The 23,849-nt window shown below is 37.0% G+C and overlaps 2 protein-coding genes across 6 annotated transcripts; both read left to right on the top strand.

Moving 5' to 3' along the window:
• The first annotated feature begins 321 nt into the window (after positions 1-321).
• matr3l1.2 (matrin 3-like 1.2) lies at positions 322-12,772 on the top strand. Of its 2 annotated transcripts, none has more exons than XM_027135436.2 (21): positions 322-459; positions 3,483-4,439; positions 4,871-4,932; positions 5,479-5,517; positions 5,989-6,089; positions 6,467-6,522; positions 6,691-6,804; positions 7,076-7,201; positions 7,452-7,607; positions 7,725-7,849; positions 7,941-8,493; positions 8,871-8,991; positions 9,199-9,218; positions 9,929-10,051; positions 10,461-10,589; positions 10,695-10,817; positions 10,909-11,039; positions 11,197-11,512; positions 11,614-11,779; positions 12,208-12,323; positions 12,434-12,772. In XM_027135436.2, exons 2-21 carry the CDS (start codon positions 3,660-3,662, stop codon positions 12,485-12,487), a joined length of 3,411 nt encoding a protein of 1,136 aa, XP_026991237.2. In that variant the 5' UTR covers positions 322-459; positions 3,483-3,659; the 3' UTR covers positions 12,488-12,772. The 2 variants fall into 2 exon arrangements, with proteins under 2 accessions (XP_026991237.2, XP_026991238.2); XM_027135437.2 differs by having other exon boundaries at positions 382-463.
• Positions 12,773-14,409: 1,637 nt separating this feature from the next.
• On the top strand, positions 14,410-23,713 carry LOC113635791 (RNA-binding protein 20-like). Of its 4 annotated transcripts, none has more exons than XM_027135438.2 (20): positions 14,410-14,466; positions 15,806-16,041; positions 16,130-17,000; positions 18,087-18,148; positions 18,280-18,318; positions 18,637-18,653; positions 18,983-19,089; positions 19,219-19,280; positions 19,636-19,674; positions 19,780-19,811; positions 19,904-19,959; positions 20,193-20,312; positions 20,509-20,633; positions 20,741-21,326; positions 21,895-21,976; positions 22,083-22,117; positions 22,309-22,572; positions 22,673-22,850; positions 23,183-23,298; positions 23,418-23,713. In XM_027135438.2, the coding sequence occupies exons 3-20, from the start codon at positions 16,239-16,241 to the stop codon at positions 23,469-23,471; spliced, it is 2,736 nt and encodes a 911-aa protein (XP_026991239.2). In that variant the 5' UTR covers positions 14,410-14,466; positions 15,806-16,041; positions 16,130-16,238; the 3' UTR covers positions 23,472-23,713. The 4 variants fall into 4 exon arrangements, with proteins under 4 accessions (XP_026991239.2, XP_026991240.2, XP_047658138.1 ...); XM_027135439.2 differs by having other exon boundaries at positions 14,414-14,466; positions 15,845-16,041; XM_047802181.1 differs by having other exon boundaries at positions 14,435-14,466; positions 15,966-16,041.
• The last annotated feature ends 136 nt before the right edge of the window (positions 23,714-23,849 follow it).

Below are 23,849 nucleotides of genomic sequence, written 5' to 3'. Positions count from 1 at the left end.
ATGCAGCGGCAGTAGTGTGTGTAATATATACAGATGATGTGATGACTGACGGTTCTGATAATGCAGTACTTATGGCTATGAAGCAGGGAATATAATTATGGTGAGTTGTTAATCAGGGTGATTGTTCTGGGAAAAGAAACTGTTCCTGTGTCTGGCAGTTTTGATAAACAATGCTCTGCCATCTTACATCTTACATCTTAGAAGTTACTATAAAAATCGTATAATGTAATGGATTCAATTTAGTCGCCTCATAATATTGTATAAATGAAAAAACTAGACATGACTATAGTAATAAAATAATTGAATACGGATCCGGTACGCTAGGGGGCGGTATGCGTCTCTGATCGTTTCGCAAAGGAAAGCTGTGTGACCGGATGTGTGTCAATCAGTCAGTCAGGTGATGTTTGCAAGCCCGAACTAAAGCGTTTCTGTTTTGCAGCGATTCGGGATATTAAAACAGTAAGTACGTATTTTAGCATACGGTTAAATGTTTAGCAGTACAATTGATAAATAAATAAAAGTGTAGCTATGTTTTTGCTTTTGCAGGAAACTTGCCATTTTTCTCGCATTAGCGTGCTAATTCTCGCATTAGCATTAGCATGCTAGGTTTGTTTAGCCGGTTAAAAACACTGGTATTGTCGCAGTGCTACATTATGTAACGCATAACAAACCGCGCTTCATAATGGATCATTTTTCACTTAATAATTGTGTAGATAAATTAGCGGCATTTATTAATTAGATGTAATTAGTTTGCTAGTTAGTGTTATCATTTTGTAGCTAAACTGTGAGATTTACTTAGCTTAGGCCTTTCTCTAACGTGTTCATGTCCTGCTGCTACTATTGATATGTGGGGATTTATACAAACACGTAGCAGCTTTATACATTGTCATCTCTCCCTGGCTTAAGTGTGGAGTTTCACACTACAAACACACACGAGTTTCTCTTCACATGCTACAGCTTTACAACTGAAACCATCTCACAAAACAACATTAACCTCCTCTGTCTTTTTTTTTTTTTTTTTTTACTTCGATATCAGACCAGATTTGGTTCATTCTTAATAGCAAAACTCAGTGCTTTTGGCTTTCAGACATGATTTGCATGGATTTATAGCAGCAGAAAGAGAATTTAATGCAGCTTTAAGTGGCAATCTGTGAAGCATAAAAATCTATTGTTATAGTTATTGTTATCGTTTGTCTTTTGCTAGTGTAAGTGATGTCGAAATTTACGCGGATATTGTAAAAAAAAAAAAATTAAATAACATTAAATAAATTAAACCATTGTCTTAAAGCAAGTGTACCTGGAAACCTCTGTGTTTAGATTGCTTTCCTGTCAGTCATTTACAGACACGTTATATCTTACTAATTCAAGTTAAACTGCTATCCAAGTTTTGCATAAAGTGGGCAGACTCAAAAAAATTACATTTTACAAGTGTAGAAAAACTGCTGGATGTAACCTTACTGCCAGGTTTCAAGAGCACAACAGTTTAACATCAAGCTAAATTTCGACTGCAAAACTCACTCGACGTTCCACTTTTACTGTTTTTTTTTTGTTTGTTTTTTTGTTTTCTGACAAAAAAAAAAACCTGTTGGATATGTTGGTCAGATATTCTGTGATTTTCTTCTCATTCAGGACAAGGTGGTGTGCCGACTTGCCTGTACTTCATTCACCTGTCTATTCAGAAGGTTCTTCATGTTTTAAGTAGTAGTTATGCTGCAATTTGACCTGGAATGGTGTTTTTGACTTCGGCATGTTCAAATTCCATGTTTGTTTTTTGTTAGCAACAGGCAAGCCAGCTAACTGACCGACTGACGTACATTTTCCTCCTCCGAAGGTGACCTGTATAGTCAATGTTTTAGATTTAACAAGCCACCCCTTTAATTGTAAATCATCAGTATGAATTTTTTTTTTCATTAACATTATTTATTAGTGACCTTGACATTCTTGGATATTCCCCAAATTCAACACTGGTCTGGTTTAAGTATGGTGCTTGGTTGTTCCAATAAATTAAGTAGTGATTTTCACCACTGTAACAAAAAAGAAAAGTCTTGGACTTACTGGCTGTTCTTCTATTCTTCTTGGATTTCTGGGTGACGTTGGACCCCACTTTGAGAACATGTTGATTTGATGTCGGTCTGTAAACTGGCACAAAACTCATTGTTGAGAAGACTACCCCATTTGACAAATAATTTGTAATTTGTTTACATTGGCGCACTATCGTTCTAACCCTAGATAGCTTAACCATGTCAAACTCCACCATTAAACCACTATCAGTATCATGTTGTTTGTTAGTTTACATGTTAGTAGTCCTTTTTGGCAGTGAAAAGAAGCCAGAAAAACATTGCTTACATAAAGAAATGAGGAACAGAACTGCTGGTTCACCTCAGAAACAGTTAGGCTTAAACGGTTCTGCCTAAGGTGAAGGAGAAAGATGAATAGAGTACTAGCACATATTTCGTGCATGTACAATAGGTTGTTTGTTTATTGCTGTTTCACATTTCAGTTTGTCTGATAATCTGTTGCAGTTACTTTTAATTCTTTGGAAGCATTTGATCTCATCTGAACTTCACCCAACACCTCTTGTCAGTATTCTGCCGGTGGGGTGAAATGTGCACATAGTCATTAACATGCAGTTTGTCACACATTCAAACGTTGTGGAAACTGTCACTTCAATTAATGAACATTATCAACTTCATTTCCCAGTGGATGAGATCCAGTTGCTCAGCCAGTTTGCCCAAAGCCATGTCTTCCGTAGTTTTTCTGCAGCTAGACAAAGAAGCTGAATTCTGCGATTTTTGTTCTTGCCATTTTTCCAGTTCAGTTTGTACTAAGATTCTAAATAATTCTAAATCATTCCCCCAATGTGAACACTGTTCTTTTGCTATTAATTTTAAGGAATTTACAAGGTCACTTGCTTCCTCTGGGCGAAGACATCTAATTGGATTTTGATCTAGTAAAGTAATTTCATTTGCTTCTTTCTCATGCCGCGTCTAAATCATCTATTTAGGGATGATTTAAAATATCACAGACCCTCTTGTTCAACTAAAAGGACACCCCTCCTGGAGTCAAAGCATGTAAAACAAGTTACATTGTTCTGTCATCTTCTGACGCATTTCTACCCAATTGAAGACAGTTGTTTCTACTGCGATTCTAATATTTAAAAACAAAACAAAAAAGCTGGTTCATGCCTTCATGGTTTTCCTGTCCTGGCTGTGATTATGCAGTGCTTTCTTTCATTCGTGGTCATTTTAAGGATGTATGTAATACTGTATCTTAACAGTTCTTTACAATGATCTTTTGTTCAACTCTGTCATAAAATCCATTTAAACTTTTCTGTAAATCTTGATATTTTGCGGCATGTTGCAATGTATTGTATTGTCAGTTGTTACTTCTTTTCACTGTCTAAATTTCACTGACTTGTTAAGCTGTGGCACTGCTAACGAATAGAAAAGAATAGAAATCATTGCTCCGTTGTCTTTCTGCAGACCTGTTTCATTCTGTCCTAGAAGAGGATCTGTCCATTCTCACCGTTGGCTTATCTTTTGACATTTGGAATTTTATCCACGGATAGTCCTACTTTGGGACAAACCAATCACCTACATCGTTCTTTACTTTTGTTGCCTGTCTGAGGTTGTGTCGCCTCTCCCTGTCATTTTGAAGCCATGTCTCAGAAGCTGACGCAAGACAGTGCTCAAAAAGGCTTTGCCGTAGGCCGGGGGCTCTTAGCCGCTGCTGAGACTCTGAACTTTAGCATGAACGAGTCTCGGCAAGATCCCTATGGTTCCTCATCCCAGCAGCATGGAGGGTTGATGGGATTGGGTGGCGTAGAGAGCCAGGATTCCCAACTGGCCACCCGTCGTGTCGGCAACCATCTTGGCAATACCATGAAGCTTTTTGCTAGCCTTGGTCTCTCTCCCAATGACTTGGATGCGCTGGCCCAAGTGCCTGAGGAGAACATCAGTGTAGAAACTCTACCACATCTTATCATGCAGCTAAAGAACCGAAAGGCTGAAGCCAGTCGTCATCTGTCCAGTGACCTGCTATCTCAATCACTCTCCCCAGACCGCTCATACAGAGGAGGTCGAGACAAGTGGGGAGATATGCAAGGAGGACGCCTGGACCGTTCCACAGCTTCTACAAGTCAGAGCCGCACTTCTCAGTCTGATTTTGGCTACAGTTCTACTCAAGATTTATCCTCTCGCAGCTACGATATGCTTGATTACGGGAGCAGTGGCAGCAGTCGGGATCGCCAGTATTCTGAGCTTTCCAGTGACCGCTATCGTGGCTTAGGCACGACCTCATCTTCAGCATCTGATGATCTCTTTATGCAGCGAAGGATGGGATACCCATCTCAGGGCAAAATTCAGGATTTCTTGGGGGTTATGCCACACATGTTTCCCCATGTGTGCTCCCTTTGTGACTTTGATGTGCATTCTTCCATGGTGAGTAGTTTAACACAGTTTCTTTCACATATCAACTTTTCCCCCCTCCTGAACATATCAGCCATATGGTGGAGAACACCTGTGTCCAAAACCGTTGTGCCCATCAGTGCATTGGTGTTTGTCCAGTGTGTTTAGTGGGTGGTCCCCATTTAGCATCTACAGTAGTCCGTATTCACTCCAGATTTTGGCTACAGTGAATAAAGTCAATGTAAATATTAGAATTTTAAAATAAATGATCATTGGGTTAAAAGTTCTTCATAGCTACTTTAATTTAAATCGCTTGTCTTGTTTGGGAGGTCAACATGTATCAGGGCACATTTTAAGTATCTCTTATTGTTGAGGTACAGACAGTTAAATGTAATCAGCTGGACAGCATTAGAATTTAATTTAAAAGCAAAAAAAAAAGACATATATTTTTGGTATATTTGCAGGAATGGACTCAGCACACAACTGGGATGCGGCACGCAGAAAACCGGAGGGTCCTTCTACAATTGTACGTCCACTACAATGTCCTTATATTTTCATTTTCCTTCAATTTGTTTAGTAGTCTGCTATCTATACCATTTATATTAAGCTTCCTTTCAAGTCGTGTCAAGTAAGTATTCTACCAGTAGCTTGATGGTTTGTGTCAATTACTACACAACCCTCACTTGACTGGGTACAATTAAATTCTGCTTATGCCACATTCAAGAGATTTGAAGTTTGTTTATTTGGGAGCCAAAGTGCCTCCGTGTTTTTTGTTTTTAAGAAAGTCTCACACATTTCCCACAAATATGCACACTGTATATACATGTGTCATTTTAAATCCAGTCCTCTGTAGGCCGATGATTGATTGTTGTTTCCATTGCCCCCGTCATTTTGTCAACAAATTACACAATGTATATAAGTAAAGATTTTCAGCTTGAATATTTCTTTCATTGAGATCCAGCAGACAATTTTAATGTTTCTTTTATTTTTTGAGCAGTGTATTGTCACCTTTCATAAATGTTTAATTAACTTTCACCCTAGAACACAACTCTGTTTTTCCCCCTGTTTGTAGGTATCCAGATTGGGATCCTCAGATGCCCTCTGGCCGAATGTATGTAATTCCTACTTTGAGTGTGTGTGTGTGTGTGTGTGTGTGTGTGTGTGTGTGTTAGATTAGTGACAAATTAAAGGAAAACATGCTGCTATGGTTTAAATCTTTAAGTTAAATGTCACATCAAATCTTTAAAAAAAAAATCTTGAAGGGAATGAGCTTTTTCAGACTGGCCCATTCCCCGTTCACAGGGCATAAGAACTCGCTGATTATCTATGAGAGATTGTTCACGTGTTCTACACACTCTACACATGTCTTTTTGGAGAGCGATAGTCATCTTTACACTACACATTCAGAGGTGTCTAATTTGTGCCTGGATGTACTGAAGCTATACTATATGGACCAACATCTTACTAAAACAGCTCATTGAGTTTTTCCTTTAATATGTCACCAGTCTGTGAGGTAGCATACATATTTTCAGTACAGATCAAATTCTTCCAACATTCAGAGTATTTACATTGTCTCTCTCAGGTCAGACACTCTCTCTATGAGCTCAAAGAACCGATCAGACGGACTACTGGGTGTCGCTCCATCTTCTATGAGGCAACGGACAAGCATGGGTTCAAACTGGGGTAATTAGACTGTATAAAGCTTTGGTTTTGTTGTTTATTGCTTTTTTTAAATTATATATACTTCAAGTTGTCATCTTATGAACATATAAGACTATACAATAATACATTTTTCATAAAATTGAAAGAAAATAAATCTTAATACATGAGCTGTACCAACTTTAACAGTATTTCAAATTTTTTTTGGGTGGAAAGGATTACAATGATTTGTCAGAGAGCATTATGGCATTATTCATCCAGAAATTAATTGTAGGTGTAGACAAGATGTGTATGGCTCCTGACTCATGTTTTGTGGTTTGTAAGTATTAGTTAAACTCTAAGCATTAACTAATGATTTCTGGGTTGTTGGGGGTTTTTTTTTTGTATTTTTTTTTTTAAAGGATCTTCTTCTAGCATGAGTTTGTCGAACAAATCCTCATATTCTTCGACATCAAAGGTAATAATGCTTTACAAATCACTGTTGAGATAAAACCATCAAACGCCATTGAAAATGATTACAAATTATTTGAATGAATTGAACGTAATTACTATTTTATGCTACTTGTTTTAAAATAACTTATTTTCATCTTTTATTTATTTTGTTGTTGTTGTTTTTGTATTTCAGATCAGAAGCAGGGTAGTGGTGGTAAAATATGATGAGAAGCCCAAGTTATCTGCCCTGTTTGCGTTAGCCAGTCGTTTTGGTGCCATCCGTGAACACCTCGTACTCAAGAATAAGGTAATTCACTTTGAGTAACTTTGAATGAATGGGTTTATCTACGTTATTTGATTCAAATACCTCTCTGATACTATAGAAGATTGTGTGTGTGTGTGTGTGTGTCTGTTTAGTTGAATCTAATGTTTCATGGATTTTCAAGATCTTTTAATAGGTATTCAGGAATAATTCTGTGCCATGAATATTTTTTTCTTGGTGAATATTTTGCAAGTTCTTGTGCAAGTATTTTGCTTATATGTTTGCTCCAACTTTGTTTCTGCTTTTTCTCTGGTAGGCCTTTCTGGAGCTGGCAACACATGAGGAAGCACTTGCAATGACTAACCACTACCAGAATAAGCCTGCAACTTTGCATGGGAGAGAAGTGAAGATTTACTTGTCTAAGGATCTGCTGGTGATTGAGGTAAGTCCACAATTTAAACTAGTTAAAGGGGGAAAATGCATTTCTTTTTCATTTGAGTGAGCGCACACATTGTATTTTAGTAGCTACAGCTATGTACAGCTTTTTGTTTAATAGTTTATAAAGACATAACATGTCTAAAATTATAATAAAGTAACTGTTCTTATACAGTCCCTCTACCCCAAATGTGAAGACTACATGATGCATTCTTTTCAAATATTGACTGTAAATGCAAAACTACGTTTCACTCTAGAAAAACGAAAGACCAGATAGAGAGAACAGAAACAGAGATAGCGGCCCAGTGGTGTTCTTTTCCAATTTGCCAAGAGAGACTGAGAAGAAAGCAGAGCTGCTTACAGTAGCCCGCAGATTTGGCACCGTTGTGAACCATCTTTTTTTGAATGATCAGGTAAAATCTACCATAAGTCCTGTCTTCGTTTGGTCGGTTGTTTACGCTTCAGTGTGATGATTCTTGTTGTCAGACTTTTGTCAATGGACACAAAACTGTTTGCTTTTCTTGTCACAGGCATTTGTGCAAATGGGCAACGCTGAGGATGCAGAGATGTTAGTGAAGTATTACACCATCCATCCACTGACCATTAGTCGCAGGACCATCCATATGAACATCTGCACCAAGTACAAGACTTTAACGTAAGTAAAATATCTGTTTAATGTAGCTGCATCTATAACTAATTAACTGAGAAAAGGGGGAAAAAATCCTAATTTATGGAATGTGTTTTAGGGTTGTACCTGGAAAAGGAGAACAGTTAAAAGAGGAGCTGGAAGAATCTGGTCAGAAGAACAGCAGCAGCAGTAGAACAAGTTCCAAAAGCTCATCCAAACCTCAGAGAAGCTCAAGTTCCCGACCAAAAGAGAGCTCATCCGAGAAGGCACAAGAATCAAAGTCTAAGGAGGGGGAAGTGGAGGTCCCGTCTGATGCAGGCTCTGGTGATGAAGTCCAAGGTGTTGTGGAAGCTCATGATGAAGAGGAAAAGGCCCTCGATGAAGATCTGGTGACTGAGGACTCTGTGGCCGCACAGGCAGATCAGGAAGCTGCCATGGAGTTTGAGGATTCCGCTATGGAACCAGAAGTAGAAGAGGAGGAGGAAAATGCACATGATGGTGAGGACACAGGGACTCCAGAAGAGGAAGCATTTGAACAGAAGCATCAAACAGAGCAACCAGTTGAGCATGCGGAAGATCAGGAGCAGGAGGACAATGCAGAACCTAAAGAAACAGACGGACAGGATGATATAGAGCAAGACGAGGGCGCTGCAGACGATTCTCTGGAGCAGGTGAGTGAAAATGAGTTAAATTGTTTCTTTTAAAAAAGCCCAAATTATCATTGTTCTGTGCAGAGTGGTTAAGTCTAAATTCAACTTCACAAGAATGTTTTCAGGATCCTTAACAGCAGAATATCAGCATCCACCTCATGACTAGTCAATGCTAATTAGTGTTTTCATATGCAAATGAATGCCTCTCTGCATGAAACGTCTACCCTTTATCTATCCCGTTCTCTGAATCATTTAGCATTAAAGTAGAAGTGTAAACCAGGCCATAAACACACATCTACGCAGCTCAGTTCACACGACACATTGTACAGTCTTTCTGTTTGTCCTTAAATGATACAGAATTAACTGACATAATGTTGTCCCTGTTTCTGTGGTAATAGGAGGTACCTGAAGAATCTGATTTCCCTGAAGACTTCGATGAATTTGTCACACTTGATGAGCTGGCGGAGGAGGACGAGTCTGAACTTCATGACTCGAGATCTAGAGATAGACCTTCTGCAGGTTCTGCTTTTAGATGTTTTGTTTGCACAGCAGATATCAGTTGCAGAAATGTTTAGGTTTCCAACAGGCAATGTGTGATTTTTAATGTCACATTTTCAATCATTATTTTATTAGTAGTCTGTATAAATAATAGAAATGTATAAAACATTGGAATATTGATAAGAGCTACTTCCAAATTGTAACACACTTTTTTTTATCTGCTTTTAGGTAGATCCAGAGACGGTGGAGTAAGTATTTATATTTTAACTTCATATGTTAGCTTATTTGCTTCACTTAAAGATTTGTCAAGAGAAGCACAATAATAAGTGTTGCATTTGACTGTTAAAAATGGTTTGGTCAACAAATATTAAGGTTTAGGGTTGTTTTATCTCTTGTATGAAATTTATCTGGTCTCCATGAAATGTCTGGTCTTCATATCTGTTTGTGCTTTTTTTAGTAATGCAAAGTTATGTTAACATGCTTGTAGTCAAAGATATGTTATATCTTTTAATAAAATTATCAAAAAATATCAGAGTTAAGGCAGTCTGTGTGCTCAGAATTATTCCAGCTTCCTAATTATTGCTGTGTGACTGACTTTTTACATCTTTATAGCTGGATACTGTATTTCACACTGCCTTAAACTATATTCAGAAGTCAAGTTAAGACTAATTAATGTCTTGTTAGTTTTAGACCAAAATGCTTAAACTTGCCTTGTTAAGGTAAAATTTACCTTGTAACATCCTTTTAAAACATCTCTGGAGAGCCGACTGCATTTAGGTTAAGGGGAATTGTATAGAAATGTAACTTTCTGGACAGAATTCTAGACATCCATTTATTTCCGAATTTTACGTAATGATCGTTGTAAATGTTATTAGGGTTTTGTGGAGGTTAAAGTGGACTGGCTTTTATACTTGTGTGTGTGAATTTCTTGACGAAACTTCTATAATGTCATTTACAGGGCTTGAGAGTTGTCAATGTGGTTGGATTTAAACGTGGCTATGGTTATCTGGATGAGATTCTGGCTCTGGCGAAGCCTTTCGGGAAAGTGGTACGGCACTTGGTTCTACATTCCAGGCCTGAGGTGAATTTTCTTTTCTTTTTATTTTTTTTGTAACTTTTTTGTTGTTCATTCTGTTTACTAATGTCTTCAATTCGTTATGTTCCTGCCCAGGTGATGCACATGTATACATTTAAGACATTGTGTGTGCATATATATATATGTGTGTGTGTGTGTGTGTGTTTAATATACACTTCCAAATCCTAAACCATTTTATGTCCAATTCCCTGTATATGGGTCAAAGATGGTTGGTGCTCAGCCATTTATGTTGTCCCACTTTGTGTAATATAATAACCTGTGTACATGCGTATAGAATAAAATCAGAATAAATGTCTATATTGCTTACCTGCTTGAATGACTTGTATGTCAAGCATTATTTCCCAGAATATTTACAGGTTTTCTTATACAATTTGTATCATATTTTGTTGTTAAGGCATTTCTGGAATTTAGCAGTGAACAAGAAGCCAGATCAATGGTCCGTTTTTACAACGGAAATGTCATACCATCCGTGTGTGGTAAAACAGTTAAAATCTACCATTCGATGACCTACGCTACCATCCAGGTGAGCTACATTTTACTACTGTGCAATGAAACAATGCTAATCTAATTGAGAGAAATGTCTAATTAGAGCCAAAATGTCAAACATGTTTTTCCCCAAACACTACAGAGTGGCAAAGTCGTCTACATCGGTCACATCCCCCCGTTTAAATCATCAGACGCTTCATTTCTGAAAATCGCAGAGCCGTTTGGAAAAGTCAGACGTTATTATCTAAATCGGTCACGCTGTGAGGTAACTGCCCAATCGCTATAGTTTTATTACCATGTTGTTTCTTTAACTGGAACTCTGGCATAATGTTTTGGCTTCATGTGTTCTCTTGTAGTGTTTCATTGAAATGGAGAGGGGTGAGGATGCAGAGAGATTTGTCGAGTCTGCTCGGCTAAACCCGCTCAAATTCGAAGGCAAACGCTTGCTCGTCTACATCAGCAGAAAGTACAAACAACTCAAACATGGGTTAGTGCTTTCTTTGTTGTTTTACCGAATCAGTAACGTTTCACAAAAACTAACACATTTTAGCCACCAGCTTCACCACATCTCATTTTTAATCTATTGCACATAAATATTGTACTTACATAGCTACTTTTTGCTGATTGACACTTTCACATGGTAGACACAGACCCCCAACTTCAGAAGACAAACGGCCAGCAAAGAGGGAGCACTCTGAAGAGAGAGAGGAAATCCAGAGCAGCTCTACAGCAAAAACCACCACTGTGATGGAAGAGGAACCCCCATCAAAAAAAGCTAAAGAGGAGATGCCTAGCGAGGACAAAGATCTGAATGTACCACAGGAGGAGGAGAAAGAGGAGGAGAAGGAGGAGGAGGAGGTCAAAGAGTCTTGTGAGAACATAGATGAAGTCAACAACGAGCACACAGAAGAGCACAACACAGATACAACAGAATCTCAGAATGAGGAGCTCCAAACGGTGGTCAGTGTTGAGTCTCTTTTTAAATTATTGTTTTCATAGTTTGGAAATTGTTCGTGCTCCAATAAGTTTTGCTTTTACCTTTATCTCTCTGCATTGAGCAGAAGGATGAGAGTGACATCGATGTTCCGCCTACTGAGTCTTCATCTGTTGATGTCTGTGAGAAGAGCCAAGAGCCGACTGAAACCTCCACACCTCCAACCGAGTCGGTCAAAAAGCCTGAAACCACAACAGACACTCTTGGTCCTTATGAGCCAAATGTCCCTGTGGGTAAGTCATCGTTTCTAATGCGAAATCTAAATGATTCTGATTATGGATTAATTACGGATTGATTAAGTATTCACCCCTTGAACTTGAAACACAGTCCCTGTTATAATGTCAAGCATAGACAAGTTCATTGGAATGAATTCTTATGAATATGCTTGTACATAGGCACTGGTGTCTCTATTTTAATGTTCAGAACACCTAGATTATTTTCATCATTTTTCAGTGCAAAAGGTTATTCTAAATGTGTGCAGGGTACAATTACATTAGACCAAACAGAACACAAAAGAAAATGGTTATGTTTTTACTCCTTAGATTTAGAATGTGGAAACACATAAGATGAACATGTGTCTGAAATACAGCTTTTTCCTCTTTTTATACATTAAATAAAAGTTGTGCTGATTAATGACTGACAACATTGCACATTTTTTTAGGTGTGGAGTTTGTAAGAATGGGCTACTACTGTAGACTGTGCTTCCTTTTTTACTCCAATGAAGACACTGCCAAAAAAGTTCACTGCGGTAGCCAGGCACACTACGAGAAACTCAAGGTAATTTCATATATGATAAATGTGTTTTAATGTGTCATAAGTCTGTATTAAAGACAAATATTGCAGGCTGTATATATTCAAATGTAACTTGTTTTTTTTTTACTTTCTAGAAACACTTGGAAAAGAAGAAGAATAAAGCACAGAGTAATCGTGAGAAAAACTAAATATGGAGGAGTGTCATTTGTCCTGTACAGTATATGGGTGTGCATGAGCATTAGTTTGATAAGTCTCTCCTTTTGGACTGATTTTAGAATCATGTTTAGGTTCATTCTTTAATTTACTCATTTACTATTTTTCTTATCCATGTATCAGAAAAGTTGCCCTATTAGTAGAACAGAGCCCTTTTTTTTTTTTTTTGCTTGTTGTGATTTTTTAATTATTTTTATTATTATTTTTTTTTGGATGGGTTATGTTCAACTTCTGTTAACATTAAAACATTCCTCACACTGTTTCCTGTTTCTGATTAATTTTTCCTTGTTTATTTTAATATATTAATTAATATATAATATTTAATATATATTTAATAAATGTGTGTATTGCTAATGCAGAGTAGATGATGGGTAACTTCTTAAGTGTTAATGTGAAAAATGTGTGAAAGGTTTTCTGGTCTTACAAATACACATTTTCCTTCGAAGTACTGGTTGTATATGATTGCAGAATGAATATTATCCCTCTGACGAATAGCTTTGTAAATAGCTTTGTTTGCTACAGCCGCCCTTACTCCAGCAAAGGATTACTGTAACTTATCCTGATGAACATTTGTTCACTCAATGGTGCCATTTCCTACTTTATTCAATATCACTACACATAATTAGCAACTAACATTTTGTGTGGGGAAAAATATTTTGTAAGATACTGTTTTAGTTGTATTATCATGTCTGTGCATGGTTAATACATTGTTAGAATAGTCTAAAATAGTCTAAAATTCAGTTTATATCAAGTTTGGGACACCACACCTGTCAAAATGTTTTCAACATCTAGGTGTATCTTTGTAAATTATGGGCAGAAAAATATACTTGTATCACGTGGTTTTGCGTCAAACCATTGTTGGGTTTCTCAGTTTGTTCACAGGTTGGGGTAGTCTTAATACAAATGTAATTTCAGAATATTGCAAATATATTGTTACCCATCTGCAGTGAAGAAGGTTTATATCATTCCTGTCTAAATACACATTTGTTCCCTTTCTCTGTATTAAGTTCAGCTGGTGCTAGTGTCTTAGTCTCCATAGATCAACAGTGTGTGGAGCTGGGAACAGATCTTTAGGTGTCTAAAACATTTATTAATTTTAGGAAAAACATGGGAAAACACAAGAAATCCCATTGATGCTTTAGTGTTTCTGAATATTATATAATTTAATATCTGCTTTCACCAATTTGACAAAAATGACTTTGGTGAGTTATAATGATGATAATTTATCCAGCCTTGAATGTTTACTGGCTCCTTATCCTGAGGTAAGTTTGTATATCAGGTTAAGGAAACAGTTTCACAAATATACTGATGAAAACATTGCATAAAGAGGAGGCTCAAATCATTTAAGGGGTTGAAAGGATATTTTAGTATACAAAATCTGAAGGATAAACCAAATGGGAATTGTTGAGGGAAACAAAATCAAAAGATCTTAGAACATTATTGTTAGTTGGGTTTTTGGATAGATAAGATATTCCTTTATTCGTCCAATGGGGAAATTTCTTTGTTACAGCATCAAAAAATATATAAAAAGAAAAAAAACATAATATACAGTATATACAAAAATGTATAAAAGAGTAGTGGTTACACTGAAGCACTATCTTGCGCATAGATAATATTGCACATGTTTAAAATGCTTTGTTTATTGTTTATTATTGCAGTGAAACAGTAATAACTGTATTATGGTGGCTGGTTCACTGGGAGCAGCTCTGATTGTAAAGTCTAATAGCAGCAGGGAGAAAGGATAGGCTCCGAATAAATAAAGTATTATTGAAAATAAATATTTAAAAAAACAAATAATATGAGACCAAATTATTTTGGATAATTTGAGTATATTATGTATTTTATGTAATAATATTTTTAGAGACTTTTACTTTGCCTCATGTTCCATTTTCCATTTTCTTCTGAAATTTTATTAGCCCTCCTGCTAAGCTGCATTTATTAAATTCAACAAAAGGTATGTTATATTGTTTGTTTCTTTTGTTTTGTTTATATTTTTTGTCACTGTTCAGTTTTTGTACGTTGCTGCAGACGCAAAAAAAAAAACAACAACACACGGCTTTTAATCAAAAGTGTAAAAATGATCTAGCTAGCTAGCTAGCCAAGTGGTACGCTAAAGGGGTGTGCTAAGCTAATGCATAAGGCTCGTCTGATATTATTGAAAATGTCGATATTTATCTGGTTCACGAATAGTTTCCACATGTATGTATATTTATAGGAAAACAACATAGATTAAACATCTCTAAATGACTTGTGGCTAATATTATTTGCCTTCATTGCTGTTGAGGGCCTTCAGTGAGATTACGTGGATAACAAACTACAGTGTTACAGTTTTAACTGCAAGAGACACTTAAGGCCATTTAGTACACTGATACTGTACCAAACCCACTCACACTCTCTCTCTCTCTCACACACACACACCTACAATATAGGTAAATTTTATAGATATATAATTACTGACAAGTGCCCAGCTGTTACACAGCTGTCTCATCACTCTCTGTTTGTTTACCAGTGATTATTATTGCTCCCAGAACAGCAGTCTATGTGTTACAATGGAGTCCAGTAATAGTAGAGATAGTTAATACCACAGTGCTGTAAAATATATAATTCTGGGTGTAAGTTCAAGTCACAGGTTTATAATTGATACGAAAAAGGAGGCTGTTCATGTTCACATTCATGGAAATGGGCCCAACAGTGGCAGGTTGGTGGACATGGAAATTGAACTCACAACCTCCCGATTGGCACCTTAACCACTAGGATACCACATCCCACGTTTTCCATTATAGGAGAGTCCTCAATACTGAAGAGTTCATGCTTTATGGTTTCTCTGTAAAATTTCTAACTGCATATTGGCTAAATAACTTTTAAGTAAAAGTAAATAATAAAAAAAAGTGATGTGGAGCAACTGTTTATAACTTGTAACATAAATCTGACAAATTGCTGTGGTCTAAGTTGAAAAACATTTCAGAAGGTTTAAAAGAATAATGAACTTTTATTACATACCACCACATTGTTGATTATTTGCTCAAACAGTGCATGTTTTATTTTTAATAGAGTAGGCATAATCACTGCAGTGCCAATAAAGTATTTGTTCAGTCTCAGTAGTGATGTTAGAGTCATATGACTGTGGGTAGGATCCGCCTGACATGTAGATCAGTCGAGTTAATTAGCCAGCCATCTTTAGAGCCTCAGATGTTGGAATGACTTTGCATGTAAAATTATAGCCTCTATTGTTATTGTAGATGCTATTTGTTTGGAGAATTTTTTCTAGTTTGGTGGACTTGTTTGTTTGACAGCTGAAATCTAGTCTGCAGCATTGCTTTTGGTTATGACAGACCAACCAATGAAGAGAAGACCTTGGATTGCAGATCTTTACTAAATTCACACCTGCCTTGAGAATTTCTTCCACAACAGGAAAAAGCATCTAGCTCACAATGATCAACACACCTATTTCAGAATCCCTGTGTGAATTACGTCAGACATGATTGAATAATGCATCATCTGAATGAATGTGTCTCACTGATGCTTGGAGGTAAGTCTGAGTTTGTTGACTCGTTACTTGGCTACGAGAAGGACCATTAGTGCATGATTTTCCTCTTATCTACAACCTTTATCAACAGGTAAATGATTCAAATTGACCAACATCAACTCCTCTTCCTTGAAAAACGCTCTTGCTGATCAGCTGCTTTCTCTATATTTTTGTCATTTGGAAATCTCAAACCCTGCACCATGTCTCAGAAATACCCCTACAAAAACAGGGGGGATGACTTTCTGTCACATCAAGACATGTATGCAAACTCGTACCGGAGACAATCCAACACACACCGCCCAAGCGTTAGACCCTCGTCTCAGGAGCAAACACGCTCTACAACGTTTTCCAACAGAACTGCAGAATCTCCTGTCCACGTACCTGGGAATGCTTTGTCATTTCTTCACAGCTGTGGCCTGGACTCTAGCGACATTGCCCACCTTGCAGAGATTCCTGAGCATCTCTTCACAGTTGACACCCTTTCCAGCCTGCTTTTACAGATCAAAGAACGGAAATTGTCCAGCACGTCATCATCTAGGCCCAGCACAAGTCTAACTTTTGAAAATAGCTCGACTAATGCCTGGGAGGGTGGCAGCCACAACACAACTGTTGAGTATCCAATTGATCGACCTGCACTTCCAGTGTACCCTCTTCCTCCAGAGCAAGTTCAAACCTGGCAAGACCGCTGGGGGAATCCTCGACAAAAGGCCAGCCGTAAAAGCAGTAGTGGTCCAGATTACAGTGTTTCCAAGGACACCAACAGATATCACAATAACATACAATCACCAGAGGCGTCATCACGCTCTTTTGTTGATTCCAGACCAAAACCTTTGCTTTCTCTGAAATTAGAGCCACCTGTTGTTGGGCCTTCTAGAAAGGAGGCCTCAGACTTCGATTGCAAAATTCCCCCAGCTTTTCCTCACGTGTGTCGTCTCTGTGACATTTCTGTCCGTTCTACAAAGGTAAGTACAGTATTGAGTTTTCAATCAGCTATCATTACCACCTTGTAACCAAACCAACTAATGATGAAAATTAATATCAGCTTTGGACAATTTGGTAAGTTTATTGGGAAACCTGTTGCTATATAGTATCTCTACTGCAGCCTATGAGTGTTTTTAATTTTATTTAATATATGTTTCCACTGGGGGGGCATGGTGGCTTAGTGGTTAGCACGTTCGCCTCACACCTCCAGGGTTGGGAGTTTGATTCCCGCCTCCGCCTTGTGTGTGTCCCCGTGCCTCGGGGGTTTCCTCCGGGCACTCTGGTTTCCTGCCCCGTTCCAAAGACATGCATGGTAGGTTGATTGGCATCTCTGGAAAATTGTCCGTAGTGTGTGTGTGTGTGTGTGTGAGTGAATGAGAGTGTGTGTGCCCTACGATGGGTTGGCACTCTGTCCAGGGTGTATCCTGCCTTGATGCCCAATGACGCCTGAGATAGGCACAGGCTCCCTGTGACCCAAGAAGTTCGGATAAGCTGTAGAAAATGAATGAATTTCAATTAGTTTTATGTTTTGGTCTGGATTTATTCATTTCCTGTAGTGCAATAGTTGTAGTTATAAATACAACCAGACCACAAGCTTCTTTTTTCAGTAAACTAATGTTTTGGTTTTCAGTTGGTATGGCAATAACGATATATTTTTGTTTTTTCTTAAGCGTAGAGGGGATCGAACCTTGTCAGTGACTGGGCCACAGTTTTGTATTTGCCCATTAGCACCCTCTCTGTCCATTTTTAACTCCCTTTTAAAAACGTATCTGTTTTCCTTATCATATCCATAGTTTTCCCTTTCATTTTAATTCTTCTTATTGTTCTTTAATTGCTCTTATTATTTCTTGTTTTAGTGTGTATTATTATATTGTTTAATTCTATTTTGCTTTCATTATCTCTTAGTATAAGTATAATTTTTTTTATAATTAGTATACTTTTTTCTGTGTGCTTTTACTAACACTTTCTTTTATTGTACAGCACTTTGGTCAGTCCTATGGTTGTTTTAAATGTGCTATATAAATAAAGTGAACTTGAACTTGAACTTCCCTACCTGCTTTTTGTAGGACTGGTTTTCTCATGTTCGAGGTAATCATCATGTTAGAAGTCAGCTTGAACTTCTGAAAAAGTATGTAGTAAGTTTGTACCTAAACTGTGTGGATTATATTATATTATGTTATATTACATTATATTTATATTATATTATATTATAAAGCATAGTTATTAATTTTGACATTTTATCATAAATTCTTTATGTAGGTACCCAAAGTGGGCACAGACAGTTGATTTTGAAAAAAGGTAAACAAACACTTTAATTCACTTGTTTTCTCTGATTTGAACAAAATAAGAGTATTTCTTATTCGCCGTTTAATAAAATGACTAATAAATGATTTAAAACAATGTGCATTGGACAAAACCTGGGATTAGGATTGTGAATTAATCACAGACATCTGCTTTGGCCCATTTATTTTTATTACTGTTATGTTGTTATAATTGTAAGCATTAACAATGTCCTTTCCTTTAACTTTGCCATTGCGTGTTTCTCTTTTTTTAATGTGTCCTCCTATCCTACACTTGTAAAATAAAAGTTCTAATGTTATATTTTTGTCATTTCAGGACTGAAAGCTCTGAAGGTAAATGTCTTCATCTCTTTTGGAACTTGTTGAAACGTAATGTAATTTCCTGTTGTGATGATGCTGTATCACTCAGCCTGGGGTTGTCCTGGCTTTACACTATGTGCACAAAAGATGGCTAGGCATACATTCATTCAGTGTGTCAACAGTGCTTGTGTAAATGTATTAACAGTGCTAATGTGATTGGTGGAATACTGTCTTAAATAGAAGGGCCTGCAAAGATGATAGAACAGAATGTTCCTGCAAAATAGTTTTAGAAAGTGCATTATTGTGCCAATCACTGTGTTTTTTTTTTTTTAATGTATTCATTTATTTCAATGTCTTGGAAGTTTACAAAGTGCCAACTAGGACAGAGGCCTCAGACTTCAATGGCGTCGTTCCCCCAGTTTTTCCTTACTTGTGTGTTCTCTGCAACATCACTGTCTTTTCTGAAAAGGTAATTGGTCGTGATAGAGACAGCATTATTACCCAACATTATAATTTTTTTTTATCATATTTTTATACCTAGAGTGCCAACTAAGGTGCTCAAATACTGTGATATCTAATGCATGAAATTTTTTTGTAGGACTGGTCTGCACATGTTACAGGTGGTCAGCATGCTCAGAGCCAACTTGACCTTATGGCAAAGTAAGTCAATCATTCAGTCATTTCAGCGCCTATTATTGATAGTAAATATATTTTTCCTCTGCTTTAAACATTTTACACTAGAATAAAATACTTCAGTTGGGAGCTGTAAAAATGACGTATTATGCACTGTAGGTTCGTGTTTCCTGTCAGTGTTTGTGTTTAGAGAACAGACTCCACAGGCTCAACTTCCTGGCTGTATCTGTACCTTAAGGACTAGGTTACAGAGAATTCAGCACCAAACTGTACTCTACTGAGATTTAGCTGTGAAATTTAGAGAAACAGGATCAGTAGTCTGTGGGAGTGTATTTATTAAAATACTTCATATATGCATGTAAAAGTGATTGCATTTTTGTAGGTACCCAGAGTGGGATGGGACTGTTCAGTCTTCTAGAAGGTAAACAAATCTGGTCCAGAATTGGATATGCTGTTATTACACAAAGTTCTAAAATACACTTAATTTGTAAACTTTTAATTGTAATTACTTTTTTTTTTTAATCAGAAATGATGGCCACAACCCTACTGGCATTAGTGGTAAAAGTCCTTATCTTTTCCTGAGCATGTAAAAAAATAACATTTGTTATAATACTGTATCTTGTAGTAATTCTGCCATATTCTTGTACTAGGTGGGACGTCAAAAGAAAATACTTCAGACATGAAGATGCCAGAGGAGAAAAATGAAGTGGGTTGAGTGTTGCCATTTTTGCCCATCTATCTATCTATCTATCTATCTATCTATCTATCTATCTATCTATCTATCTATCTATCTATCTGTCTGTCTGTCTGTCTGTCTGTCTGTCTGTCTGTCTGTCTGTCTGTCTGTCTGTCTGTCTGTCTGTCTGTCTGTCTGTCTGTCTATGCTTAATTCTGCAATTGACAAGTTTTATCATCCCCACTGGTGTTTTTTTTTTTAAGCTGTGTTCTCGAGTTGTGAGCTTCACACCATTACCTGTTGGAGATGGCATCACTGCAGAGTTGACAGCTATTGCTAAACGTTTTGGATCTGTCAAAAAATCCTTGTTTCTACCAAACCGGGTAATGATCTCATTGCATATGTGGATGTTCAATATCCATTAGTATATCTGATCTAAACCCTAAAAAAAGGAAACGTCAAAACAGGACTTAATTCTCAGTTGTTAACTTTAGCCTGGAAGCAAATAAATGTCAGGTGTTCCTTTCCCCCCCAAACTCACCTGTGCTTTATTAATACTTCGTGTCATCTCTTCCACAGGGTTATGTAGAAATGACTTGTTTAGCAGAAGCCAAGAAGGTGGTTGAGCACTACTCAGTCAATCAACTGAAATTAAAAGGCAAATTAATTCAGGTCGCCTACTCCTATGAATATAATTCACTAAGGCAAGTTTATATAAATATAGGTGGTCTTCATGCATTTTGTAGCCTTTGTAGCTTTTCAGTTGTCTTCAGTTTTTACAATGTTTTTCCTTTCTTTGTTTATGGTCCAGAGAGGCAGAGGTTAATGACAAACCACAATCCAGGTGCTCTCACACCCAAAAGAAATTTAGCCCAGACAACATTCAACAGGACTCTCCTAGTCCCAAGAGAAGACGTTCGTCAGAGAAGACCCACTGTAGCCCTAAAAGAAGACACTCGTCAGATAGAACTCGCACTAGCCCCAAACGACAACACTCATCAGAGACGACTCATTCTAGCCCTAAGAGAAGACGCTCATCAGAGAAGACCCACTCTTCTAGGAGTCACCAATTAAAAGATGGAGAAGATTCTCAAAAATCCAAGGGAAGCACTAGAACATCCTCAAACCCTGCTGTTAAAGCTGAAACTGACAGTGACCTCGAAGGTTTTGAAGTAATAGCAGGTGAAGGTGAAGAACTGCCGCATGCCATTGATGATTATGAGCCTACAAGTAACCAGGAGAATTTACCGTCAGAACCAATGGATGTTACAGGCATTCATACAGAGGAAAAATTAAACAATGGAGAAAATTTTCCACATTCTGATACATCAGAGACATCAAACTGTCTGAAGGAGGGACAAAGGTTACATGAACATAAAGAACAGGAAATAAAGGAGGTACTTTAAATGAAAGTATGGTTTATTATATACACCGGCCATGTTATTAATACACCTGCCGATTCATGTATCTAATCAGACAATCCTGTGGCATTTTATAATACATGACCATTTACAGTGTTTGGCAGACACCCTTATCCAGAGTGACTAACAAAAGTGCTTTGTAGTCTCTATCACTAAATTTTACACCCTGATTTACCCCTGATTCACCCTGATTTACCCCGGTTTACTCGGTTAGGAGAATATCAGTTTAAAAAATGTTGGGAAGGTAATATAGTAAAGTGTTAATTTAAGTACTTAAGGAAGAGTTAGGTGACTGTTGTGTGTAAAAAGAAAATATCCTAGATCAGTGTTTTCTGAAATAACCAACAAAATTTTTCTCCATTCTGATTTTTGATGAACAATATTTGAATCCCTTGACCTGTATCTGCTTGATTTCATACACTGCACTGCTGTAATTGCATGAATGATCAGGTGTAAAGTGTTACTAATAAAGAGGCCTGAATGTATGTAAATGTATATACATTTACATTCCTGTTCAATCCTATCTTTGGTTTATTTTTAACAGGAGGACCAAGACTCCCCTAAGATTCTTGAAAACTGTGTGACCTTAGATGAATTAATGGAAGAAGATTCTTCAGATTGTCAAGGTCTTTTTTTTTCACATCTGTTAGAACATGGATTTTTCTTGTTTGCTTAGCTCTTGTTAGGCAGGTGTATAGACTTATAAATAAACTGTACTTTTATGAATTTCAGAATCAAATGATGGAAAGGCCTTAATACCCAAAACGGTTAGTCTTTTTTCAGATTTTGTATTGGGTCTTGGCCCTAAAGACTAGTCTGTGGATAATTTATCATTATTATTATTAGTAGTAGTAGTAGTAGTAGTAACAGTAGTAGTAATATTAAAATGAATAAATTCAGTAATATAAGAATGATTTTAATAAGAAGTAGCATAACATTATTCTATAAAATATTTCAGGAAACCTTCAGCAATGTCCTTGAGGTTAGAAATCTACCAAGTGCTAAAGACTATATAGAAGAGGAACCCCAGTCCATAAACACTAACGAGGAGAAGCCTAGTGAGGAAAAATCTTTGAGTCTCCCACAGAAGGAGGAGAAGCGGAAGGATGGGGTCGAGGTTAAAGCTGAGTTTTGTGAGAACACGGATGAATTAAACAAAGAGCACCCAAAGAGAAACAACACAGATACAAAAGAATCTCAGAATGTGCAGCTCAAAACAGTGGTCAGTGTTGAGTCTTTTTTAAATTTCCGTTTTCAAAGTTTGGAAATTGTTCATGTTTTAGTTAGTTTTGTCTTTACCTTTATCTCTCTGCATTGAACAGAAGGTTGAGAGTGACATCGATGGTCCTCCTACCGCGTCTTCATCTGATGCATCCTCTGCTGATGTGTCTGTAAAGAGCCAAGAGCCGACTAAAGCCTCCACACCTCCAACTGGTTCGGTCAAAATGCTTGAAACCACTACAGATGTTCTTGGTCCATACGAGCCAAATGTCCCAGTGGGTAAGTCATCGTTTCTAAATCATAAGAAATATCTAAATGAGGGCCTGATTATGGATTACTACAGTGCCTTGCATAAGTATTCACCCGCTTGAACTTCTCGAAGTTCTAGTTTTTAAACCTAGAATTTAAATGGATTTAATAAATATATACAAAATTAGAAAATTGAAAAATATTTAAAATGCAAAATAAGAAAAGAATATCAGTTTTACTCTGGTTTCGAATGTGGAAAAATATTAGCTGAAGATGTGCCTGAACTACAGTTTTTTCCTCATTTTAGGCATAACAAAGTTGTGCTGATTAATGACTGACAACATTGCACTATTTTTTATTAGGTGTGGAGTTTCTGAAAATGGGCTACTACTGTAGAGTGTGCTTCCTTTTTTACTCCAATGAAGACAATGCCAAAAAGGTTCACTGCAGTAGCCAAGCACACTACGAGAAACTCAAGGTAATTTCATATATGATAAATGTGTCATAATATGTTATAAATCTGTATTAAAGACAGAAATATTGTACAAATGCAGGCTGTATTTATTCAAATGTTACTTGTTTTTTTGTACTTTCTAGAAACACTTGGAAAAGGAGAAGACCAAAGCCCAGAGTAATCGTAAGAAAAACTGAATATGAAGGAGTGTCATTGGCCTGTACAGTATATGGGTGTGCATAGTTTGATAAGTCTATCCTTTCAGAGGATTGATTTTGGTGTCATATTAGGTTATTTCTGTTATTTACCCATTTATTGATTCTCTTACCTGCGTATTAGAAATGTTCTATATTCTCAGTATAAGATTAGAACCCTTTTAGGACTGATTGCTTTGTGTGATTTTTTGTTGTGTTCAACATTAAAACATTCCTCACACCGACTTTTTCCTGGTGTTGTCCTCATTGTAAAGATTTCATGTCTCCTATCATAAGTTTTTTAATTTAAGTTGTCCTTTAATATCATTATACATAATTAACATCACTGTACATAATTATCATTTTTAAAAATATATACTA

Source organism: Tachysurus fulvidraco, chromosome 17 (assembly GCF_022655615.1).
Source record: "Tachysurus fulvidraco isolate hzauxx_2018 chromosome 17, HZAU_PFXX_2.0, whole genome shotgun sequence".
NCBI classification, from domain to species: domain Eukaryota; kingdom Metazoa; phylum Chordata; class Actinopteri; order Siluriformes; family Bagridae; genus Tachysurus; species Tachysurus fulvidraco.
The sequence above is the reverse complement of the archived record's forward strand: the minus strand, read 5'-3'. Positions and strand labels throughout refer to the sequence as shown.

Excerpts from the sequence above, each read along its gene's own strand:
- matr3l1.2 (XM_027135436.2), top strand. The coding sequence starts at position 3,660 with ATGTCTCAGAAGCTGACGCAAGACAGTGCTCAAAAAGGCTTTGCCGTA. Across the intron at positions 5,518-5,988 it reads CAGATGCCCTCTGGCCGAAT|GTCAGACACTCTCTCTATGA; the intron begins GTATGTAATTCC and ends TGTCTCTCTCAG. Across the intron at positions 6,805-7,075 it reads ACCTCGTACTCAAGAATAAG|GCCTTTCTGGAGCTGGCAAC; the intron begins GTAATTCACTTT and ends TTTCTCTGGTAG.
- LOC113635791 (XM_027135438.2), top strand. The coding sequence starts at position 16,239 with ATGTCTCAGAAATACCCCTACAAAAACAGGGGGGATGACTTTCTGTCA. Across the intron at positions 17,001-18,086 it reads TTTCTGTCCGTTCTACAAAG|GACTGGTTTTCTCATGTTCG; the intron begins GTAAGTACAGTA and ends TGCTTTTTGTAG. Across the intron at positions 22,573-22,672 it reads ATGTGCAGCTCAAAACAGTG|AAGGTTGAGAGTGACATCGA; the intron begins GTCAGTGTTGAG and ends TGCATTGAACAG.